Raw genomic sequence first — 10,364 nt, 5'->3', positions numbered from 1 at the left:
GTCAAATTTCCAAATACATTAACATTCCAAGATTGAATATTATCTAAAATTTTTTGTCTTCCCACCAAGAAATCATTTTGAGAATTCGCCCAATTCTGGGTGAAAAAAGATTTAAAATTCGGGTGTTCTATCCACACTTCCTTACACCTAAAAGGGAAAGGACCTTGCATAACATCATCATACAAAGAAATAATTAGAGGTGAATGATCAGAATGAGTGCGAGGTAGATGTAATACCTTAGTGTGAGGAAATGTTTCCAGCAATCTGGCATTAACGAGAGCTCTATCCAGCCTTTCCTTGATCATATCCAGGTCGTCTCTTGCATTTGTCCATGTAAATGGACAACCACTGTAACCAATATCCACTAGACCCGCAGCGTCCATGAAATTGTGAAGGTATCGACATTGCCCACTTCAGAACGGCCTCCCACCCGTTTTTTCAGCTTGCGAAGTTACCTCATTCAAATCCCCGACCACCAACCACGGAGTTCCCTCAGGTGGTAACTCCTCTTGCATATTCCTCCATAACTGGTGTCTTGGTCCCGGTACACTGGGTGCATGTATTCCAGTGACTAAAATTTCCGGCCTGACATTTTGAAAATGAAACAGAGCGTGAAATAAGTTTGTTTCTTCCGAAAACAGAGCCAAATCCACTTCTCTTTTCCAAAACATCCAAATTCCACCCCTCCTATTTGTTGGGGCCACCACTCGATAATCTTGGTATCTTAACTGAAACATCACCTCCTTGGCTTTGTGATCATCACTTTTCGTTTCCAACAAAATAAAAATTGCAGGATGATGTTCTTCAATTAAATTCCAAGCTCTAGGAATAAAGTCGTCCCTACTTGCACCCCGAACATTCCATAAGCAAATTTTCATTTGAAGATTTGGGAGTGATCTCTGCACTGTAACACTAGGACGATCCATCGGGCCGGCATTGAGTGGAAGATAAAATTCCTCCCAATCCCTCCAGTACCCTGTCATTCCCATCATCCCCAAGTCCTCCAACCGAATCGGGGTTACATACGTAAACAGCTTTCGCAGCTCCAACAGTTTTTGAAATGCACTGACCTGGACTTGTACTCCTACCACTTCTTTCTTAGTCACGTTCATTGCCATAAGGCGATCTTCCTGCCCCAAATCTTGTCCTTGAGTTTCGAATTGCAAGGGATGAATCCGCAGTTCTCTTTGCGGAGGAATTGGTATATGAGGACGCATATTGAGTGGGTTGAAATCCGAAGACGTGCCCGTCCATGGGAAGAACTGCTTCCCCGGCGACGACCTCGGTGGCCACCCCAATCATGGCCGTGGTCCGATTATCTCCATCCCCTCCTGTCTTCGCAACTGCTCCCCCAAGAACCGTGCATTTCTGACTTCCAATTCCGTCGGCTCCGGACCAGTCGGCATCTTGCATGCATTGATCAGTGGCTGCTGCGGAAACAAGTTCAACATCCGAGGTGGGTTGATCGGACATGGAACCTGCTGTATCTCCTCCACTATTTGTGCCTTCTGCATGTTGCGAAAATGCATGGGCCCCTTCTGTATCCAATTTCGATTGCCCCTTTTCTGGTAAGATTTTGAGGTTGGATTCGTCTCCATGCATGTCGATTTCTGGTTGTTGGGATTTTCCATTTTGTTGAGATGTGAACGAAGCTTCACTTGGAAGAATAGAAGTAGAAGAAGGAAGAAGTTGATTGGTGTTTACTGAGAGAAGCGTGTTATCCTGGATTACCGTCGTCGTTGAAATACTCTTGGAATGATTAAAGGTAGTAGCTGAATCGCCCTCCTTCTCCAAGTGTTGAAACATATTTGCCAAGTGTACGGCTGTATCTTGGGTTTCTTTATTTACTGCTGGTATATTTTTATCCTTTATTATAGCTGTGTTTTGGGAAGCTAAATGAGCGTCATTAATCCCCTTATCATCTTGAAAAAGTTGCTTATCTCTTATAAACCTCGAGCCCCCCGAATTTAAAGCTCTTGATGATCCTGTTTTCGAAGTGGAGTTTTTCTTATACTCATTGATACGTGAATTCATATCTCGTTGTTTACTAAACCCGTTTTTTCCATTCCTTTTGTTTTGGACTAAAGTCCATGGCCCATAAAAATGGACATCTTTTGACGTACTACTACCATCGTTTGTTATTGGGCTTGGGCTCATTTGTGTTTGGCTCTCCTGATGCACTTCCAAGTCCATACCTTGTACTACCCCCACCTTAGTTCCCCCTTGTGTATTGGACTATATAGCTTTATGTGGGCACGTGTCTTCACATTGTTCCTTAACGTGACCTACTTTGCCACAACCAAAACACAGAGTCGTGATATTCTCGTACACTATGACTTGCCAATGTCCCCCCAACCCACACCCTGGTAATCAATGGTTTCCTGAGATCAATTTCGATACAGATTCTGGCGTATCGTGCTCTTGATATTTTATCAGTGGCATAATCCACTCGAATAGGTTTCCCTACTACCTTCGCAATTTCGAAAAGAGCGTCCTTGTCATAATACTCTACAGGAAGCTCCTCAATTCTTACCCATACTGACATGAAATCAAACTCGTTAATGGAAGGCCTGAAATTTGGCCTCCAAGGAGACATCATTAAGTAATGATCTAGGATATACCATGGTCCTCCGAATAACGCTCTCTCATAATCATCCGGTTGCGAGAACTTAAACAAATAAACTTGTTTCCCTATATCTATGACCTCCAACAACCCTTTAACTCGCCACATCGCTCTAACCCTTGTTTCCAAATAGCTGGATTTAACTTGAACACCCATACATTTACCCATTAATGTTAATTTCCATGGTGAGCGTAATCTATCCAAAGTGAGTTTATCAAACTTTATCGCTAAGTCTCCTTCTGGGCCTTCGATTTCTTTATCCTCCCATTCCAAGGATGTGTTAACTATTTTCCTTGCTTCTGAAAACCATTGGGTGGATGAAGCTACAACCTGTGGAAAACTTTGAATTTGCGGCTTCAATGATGATACCTCTTTTGATGCCTCTTGCATGACCTGATCATCCGGTGGTTTCAAAGGAGAGCCAATGATGGTCAATGCCATCATTAACGGGACCTTAAGAACAATCTTTTTTGGATTTCTCTCTCACACTTTCTCTCTCAAACAGAAGTTGGTTTACAAGGTACTAATATGTACTCTTGCACAAATCAAAGGTAATTCAATCGAAAGCAATCCCACTATATAAGGCATACCAAGATTTGAACAATCAAAAGTAATCTCACTATTGAAGGCATTTCAAGATTTGAACGAACAAGGCACATGAAAGTATGAAACGAACCAAGAACATTGAAACTCTATATAAACCACTAGTATATACTTCCTATGTTCTTATTTATATGACACAATTATTTAGTCATGTTTGCCAATGCACGATTTCAAACATTAATATCTTCAATTTTGGATAAGAAAAAAATTATAAAAAGTTGATATTTAAAAAATATTTATTGAAACGAATTTAACAAGACCCCATACGACTATGTTTTTACTTAAGTATAAACCACAAAAGGAAGTCAAAGGAGGTTATGTGAATAGTGCCCAAAACTCTATTGTGTCATATAAATAAGAATGGAGAAAGTATACAAATAGACAGAGCAATAATTCCACTAACGGAGTATGAAGAAGAAGATGAAGAAGAAAAGAGGAAGAATCGTGGAAAAAATGGAGGAAAAACAAAAAAAAGGAAAAATTGGCTCCACTAACGGAAAATTTAACGGTTTGTGATTTTATAAGGTGGTAACTTTTAAATAAAATTTTATAAGGTGGTGAGTTTGAAAAAGTGTACTTTATAAGGTGGTAATTTTGAAAAATTTCAATACTGAATCACTAATATATTATTGGCTAGCGAGATTTTCACTTAGGTATTGTTCGGTTGACTATAAGCAAATAAAAGTTCTTAGAAAAAAGATTTTTTTTTCATACATTGACATTTTCTAGGTAGGAGGAAATGTTGTTTAATTGAAAATTGGAACTATTGTTTGCTTGTTTTACATTGACGTTTCCCATGCATTTACACTTCCCATTGTATTTTTTTTTGTCAACCAAATAACATCTAAGGGATCGTTCGTTATCACGGTCTTGCAGTTTCTGGATTTTGGTTTTTTATTTCGAAAGTCATACTCCGTATGATTTAAATTAGATTATGGACTAAAAAGTAAGTATAGCGATAGTATCCAAATTGATTTTGAAAACTAGCAACAAAAACTAGAAACTATTTTTAACGGTTTTCATGTTTTGTTTTTAGTTTCAAAAGCAAAAATGATTTATTTTTAGCAAATTGAGTCAAATTTGGCGGGATAGTTCAATTTGTGAATTGATAATGCATTCATTATACCTTTTATGAGGCTTGGGTCAAGTTAACTTTTGAGAAGTTTGCTCATAATAATCTGCGTAGTATTTGCTTACTGTTTGTTTGGGCTCCCAATTGATTCTCAATTGGGCCACTAAGTCCAAAGCCCAATGGCTCTAAACAAACAGCATCAAACCCACCAATGGCTAGTCAGCCATCCATCAAGGCCCAAGGCCCAATAGCAATAAATGACCTATGGGCATTTATTATGCAAACACTATAAATAGGCCGCCAAGGCTCACACCTCAAGGTACGTCGAATTTACCGCCTTAAGACTACTCTTCTAGAGAACTTCTCTCTAGAATCCGAGCATCATTCTTACTTAGGCATCGGAGGGGCTTTCCTCGGAAACACCCCCGAGGCTAGTAACTTTGCTATTGTGCAGGTGAATTCGGACTCCACTCATTCAAACAAGCAAGATCTTCAACACATACAAAAGGGCCTTCATTCGAAGCCCATTGTTTCCATCTTTACAACACCGGAACAATTTGGCGCCGTCTGTGGGGACGAACACTTCAAAGCCTTTGAAAGACATCAATCACCTCTTTCCGCGAAAATGGTGAACGATGTTGTTAACAACAATGACGACGATATGATGGTGCGGTCAGATTCAGAATCTGACCAAGAGGGGCACCCTCAATCGATGGCGAGGTCACAGCCAAGCAGAGCTACGACCGCCACAAATGCAGGACCTCCGATTCCAACTAGGGAAGAGCTCACTGCGGCCATGACCATCATGCAAAACTTCCTCTTCAATGAGAAGCAGCAAGGGCTGGCAAATGACCGCAGAGAAGAGAGGAGGACCAGGCGAAGGCTGAACGAGCCACCCAGTGTGGAAGTGTCCAGACCCGAACAAGAACTCCTTCCCTTGACAGGTACACACTTGACGTCGAGGTGGATGGAAAGCACGTGGGACACCCAAAAAAGGGCACAACAGCAACCAGATTGGTTTGCGAGACCATCGCCTACTCCAACAGCTCTCCAAAGCGAATCAACTACTCGTAACACTCGGATCCGAAGCTCGGTGCTCAGCAGGTTGAGACCCTCGGTCCATTCAAGGTTAAGACCTTCGATCCATACGAGACTCGGGGTAGGTGAGTCGAGCAGGTCTGGCGAACGACCCGAGGTCAGTAGCCGAGAAAGAAGAAGAGACAGGAGGCATGATCGAACCCCTAGCCCCCATCGTACGCCCGAGCGTTCTAATCACAGAACCTCGGCAAACGAAGGCATCAGGGCTAGACTCGGGAAAAGAATCATGACTCCTACGTCATCCCCTTTCTCGGACGAGCTGATCATGGAAGAAATACCGAAAGTAAGACTGCCAGCGCACCTAACCTACAGCGGAATCACAGATCCGAGGGATCATGTGATCTCATACGAACAGCAAATGTTCTTGAGTCCCTACTCCGAAGCATGTTGGTGTAAATACTTCCCAACCACGCTAACCGGAGTGGCGGGAGAGTGGTTTAGATCGCTGCCGAAGGGATCGATCAAGAGCTGGAAAAAGCTGAAAAAGAGATTCTGCACACAGTTCGTGAGCAACAATCGCCCCGAGCGAACCACAGCAGAACTGACCTCAATCCAACAAGAAAGAGACGAAAGTCTGAGAGAATTCATGGCCAGATTCATGAAAGAATCAACAAACATACCAAACTTGCAGCCAGACGTGGCCATCTTCGCCTTGAAGCACGCGCTCCAGGAAGGGAAGTTCCGTGACGAACTCTCAATGAAGAACCCCTCCAAAATAGCTGACGTGCTCCAAATGGCCGATGCGTTCATCAGAACCGAAGAGTTCAACAAGGCCGCTGCAAAATTGAAGGGATCGTCAGATCCGAGGGACACAAAGAATAACCAGAGCAGGCCCGAGGGCGGCTCAAGGAAAGGGAAAGAGAAAGTAGGAGCTAGAGAGATGAGCCCGAAGAAAGACGGGAGAAGGGGTGAACTTCAACCCAAATACACCAACTACACTCCACTAGCTCTGCCCCGAAAAGAGATATTTAGCCTCAACAGAAATGATGAAAAGTGGAAACTACCGGGGAAGCTCAAGTCCAACCCAACTCGGAGAAACAAGAACAAGTGGTGCGAGTTCCATGATGACTTCGGTCACCATACCGAAGAGTGCAACTCGCTGAAAGACAACATTGAGGACCTCGTTCGCCGAGGCTACCTGAAACAGTACTTGTTAGACCGAAGGGAGGAAAAAGAAAAGGCCGCAAGCGGCAAACAACACGAGCAACCCCAGAAAAGGGTCTACGAAGCAACAGGGCACAAGAAAAATGACATCCTAGTGGTGTTCGGGGGACAGAAGTCTGGCCAGGCCAGCAAAAAACACCTAAGAGCCCTCTCCCATCGGGTCAACTTCAGCGCGGTTGGAGACAACCAACCACACCCCCCGAACATGACCTTCACTGCTGATGATTGCTTCGGAGTCCAGTACAAACATGACGATCCTCTGGTCATTTCCATGGACCTCAACAACCACAACGTACATCGAGTGTTAGTCGACGGAGGAAGTGCCGTCAACATCATCTTCAGAAACTGCTTCGAGCAGCTGATCCTCGAAGAACCAGAGGAAGCACTGACGAAAGTCAGTTATCCTCTGATCGGATTCAACGGATCCGCAGCTATCCCTCGAGGAAAGATCACCCTGCCAGTCACAGTGGGCGAAGGCCAGGCAGCAAAAACCCTTCGGGACGAATTCTTGGTGATGGACTGCGACTCCGTATACAACGTAATCATGGGGAGAACCATGATTCACAAGATGCAAGCAGTCCCCTCCACATACCACCAGCTGATGATATACGTCTCGGATGCAGGATTCGCCGAACGAATCAGAGGTGATCAAGAAGTGGCGAGAAGAACCTGCCACACTGCTGTCCGAAAGCCCAAACTAGGGGACGGCCCCGAGGAGGAAAAAGGAGCTACGGGAGAGGAAAGCGAGGCAAAAAGGAGAAGAGCAAGCACGAGCAGCTTGTCTCCCGCGGAAGTTGATGCTCGCCCCGAAACCCTATCCCCCGAACCAGATCAAGAAATGGAGGATATCTTCCTCGAAGATGATTCAGACAGGAGCGTCCGAATAGGCAAGGGCCTAAGCTCGGGGCTCCGAATCGATTTGATCCGATTACTCAGGGATCATAAAGACATCTTTGCATGGTCAGCAGCAGATATGCCAGGGATAAATCCGAAGCTGATTTGTCACAAGCTGGATGTCAACGCTGAAGCTCGGCCAATCAAGCAAAAAAAGAGAAATTACTCCTCGGAGAAAAACAAAGCCATCGCCGAGGAGGTTAAAAAGTTGCAAGAGGCCGGATTCATCGAACCATGCATGTATCCGAAGTGGCTGGCCAACGTGGTGATGGTCAAGAAAGCGAACGGCTCATGGCGAATGTGCGTAGATTTCACAGATCTGAACCGAGCCTGCCCCAAAGACTGCTATCCCCTGCCAAGGATAGATCAACTGGTTGACTCCACCAGCGGCCACGCACTGCTCAGCTTCATGGATGCCTTTTCAGGCTACCACCAAGTATTCATGCACCCCGATGACAGGGCAAAGACAGCGTTCATCACAAGCGCAGGAGTGTTCAACTACAAAATGATGCCTTTCGGCTTGAAAAATGCCGGAGCCACCTACCAGAGGTTAGTTGACCATGTCTTCGCCGACCAGAAAGGGAGGAATGTGGAGGTCTACGTGGATGACTCCATCGTAAAAAGCATCAAGGAGGAAGACCATGTCAAAGACTTGGCAGAGACCTTCGGAAATCTGAGGAAATACAGCATGAAGCTGAACCCAAAAAATGCGTCTTCGGGGTGAAGTCCGGGAAGTTCCTCGGATTCATGGTGAGCGAAAGAGGAATTGATGCGAACCCAGACAAAGTCCAAGCGGCATTGGATTTACCCGAGCCGAAGACCAAGAGAGATGTGCAGAGGCTAACCGGCAGGTTAGCCGCACTAACAAGGTTCATATCAAAAGCCTCAGACAAGGGAGCCCCCTTCTTCAAGGCACTGAAACCAAAGAACCTCCCCGGAGGAGAAGCAGAACCAGTCAAGAAAAAGGGGGTCCCGAGGAAAGTGGATCCCGAACTGATATGGGAACAGGAGCAAAAAGAAGCTTTCCAGCAACTCAGAGCCCACCTAGCTCAACTGCCGACACTAGCCAGACCAAAGGAGGGGGAAACCCTGTACCTATATGTCGCAGTTAGCCCTGGAACCGTCAGCGCAGTGCTTCTTCGGGAAGAAGAAAAGAAGCAACAGCCAATCTACTTCACCAGCCGAACACTCACAGGGGCCGAAACCCGGTACCCACTCATCGAGAAAGTCGCATATGCAGTAGTGGTAGCTGCCCGAAAGCTGAGGCCATACTTCGACTCCCACCAGATCACAGTGCTAACTGACCAACCGCTCGAAAAAGTACTCGACAAAATAGAGAGGTCAGGAAGATTGGCTGCCTGGGCCTTCGAACTATCAGAGTTCGGCATCAAATATCAGCCGAGGACAGCAATCAAAGCACAAGCATTGGCAGACTTCTTGGCCGAGTGCTCATACCAGGAAATGTTGGATGATACGAAAAGCACTTGGGAGGTCTTCACTGACGGATCTTCCACAATAAACGGCTCAGGGGCAGGAGTTGTACTGATCCCCCCGACGGGGAAAAGCATAGAGTATGCATTGAAGTTCGGCTTCAAAGCAACCAACAACGAGGCCGAATACGAGGCCGCAATCGCAGGGATAGAGCTTTGTTTATCCCTGGAGGCCGAACATGTTCGCCTCAAAACTGATTCCCAGCTTGTAGCCAACCAGATCCGAGGGGAGTATGAGGCCAAATGGCCCAGCATGACAGCCTATTTAGCAAAAATTAAATCCTTAACGTCAAAGTTAAGATCCTTTGAAGTCATCCTCATTCCCCGAGGACAGAACACGCAAGCAGACGCACTGTCAAAACTCGCAAGCTCAACACTCATCGACCTAAACAGGTCGGTCCACGTGGAAGTTCACCAAGAGAGAAGCATCGACTTGCTACCCACCACAGTATGCAGCTTACGTACCGAACCTAGCTGGATGGACGCAGTAGTTGCATACAAAGAAAGGGGAGAACTCCCCGAAGATAAGCTGCAAGCGAGAAAACTGAAAAGATTCAACAGATGGTTCATCATCAGCGCCGAAGGAGAGCTCATGAGGAAATCATTCTCTGCTCCGCTGCTAAAATGTGTGGGTCCAACAGACGCTGACTACATCCTAAGGGAAATCCACCTCGGGATATGCGGAAACCACATTGGAGGTAGGACATTAGCACATAAAGCCCTTCGGGCTGGGTACTGGTGGCCCACTATGGTTTCCGAGGCAAAGCAGATGGCAAGGAAATGCGAGAAATGCCAAAAGTTCGCACCAGCCATCCATCAACCAGCTCAAACCCTACAATCAACACTGTATCCCTTACCATTCGCACAGTGGGGGTTAGACATCATTGGTCCCTTCCCCTCAGCGACGAACCAGAAGAAGTGGTTGATTGTAGGAGTCGACTATTTTAGCAAATGGATCGAAGCCGAAGCTGTCTCCTCCATCACCGAAGCTCAGGTCCGCAAGTTCATATGGCAGAACATCATCACAAGGTTCGGCATACCAAGACTGATGGTCTTCGACCACGGGAAACAGTTCGACAACACCCCGTTGCAAAAGTGGTGCAAACAGTTCGGCATACACCTAGCATACTCGGCAGTCTGTCACCCACAAAGCAACGGGCAAGCCGAAGCTGCTAACAAACTCATCCTCAACGCACTCAAGAAAAGAGTCGAGGATGACAAAAATAAATGGTTAGAAGAGCTACCCGGAACGCTATGGTCCCTTCGGACCACTGAAAAAGAAGCTACCGGACAAACACCGTTCCACCTTGTATACGGATCCGAAGCTGTAATTCCTGTGGAAATCGGAACAGAAAGCCTGAGGATCCAGGCATACAACAGGTATGATGGGCTCCAAGGAGAAAGCAACAATCAACTTCTA

The 10,364-nt window shown here is 45.7% G+C and overlaps 1 protein-coding gene across 1 annotated transcript; it reads right to left on the bottom strand.

Moving 5' to 3' along the window:
* Positions 1 to 2,275: 2,275 nt before the first annotated feature.
* Positions 2,276 to 3,064, bottom strand: LOC110796820 (uncharacterized). Its single transcript, XM_022001905.1, has one exon. The coding sequence runs from the start codon at positions 3,062 to 3,064 to the stop codon at positions 2,276 to 2,278; it is 789 nt and encodes a 262-aa protein (XP_021857597.1).
* Positions 3,065 to 10,364: the final 7,300 nt, after the last annotated feature.

This window comes from Spinacia oleracea, chromosome 2, assembly GCF_020520425.1.
Source record: "Spinacia oleracea cultivar Varoflay chromosome 2, BTI_SOV_V1, whole genome shotgun sequence".
Lineage (NCBI taxonomy): Eukaryota > Viridiplantae > Streptophyta > Magnoliopsida > Caryophyllales > Amaranthaceae > Spinacia > Spinacia oleracea.
The sequence above is the reverse complement of the archived record's forward strand: the minus strand, read 5'-3'. Positions and strand labels throughout refer to the sequence as shown.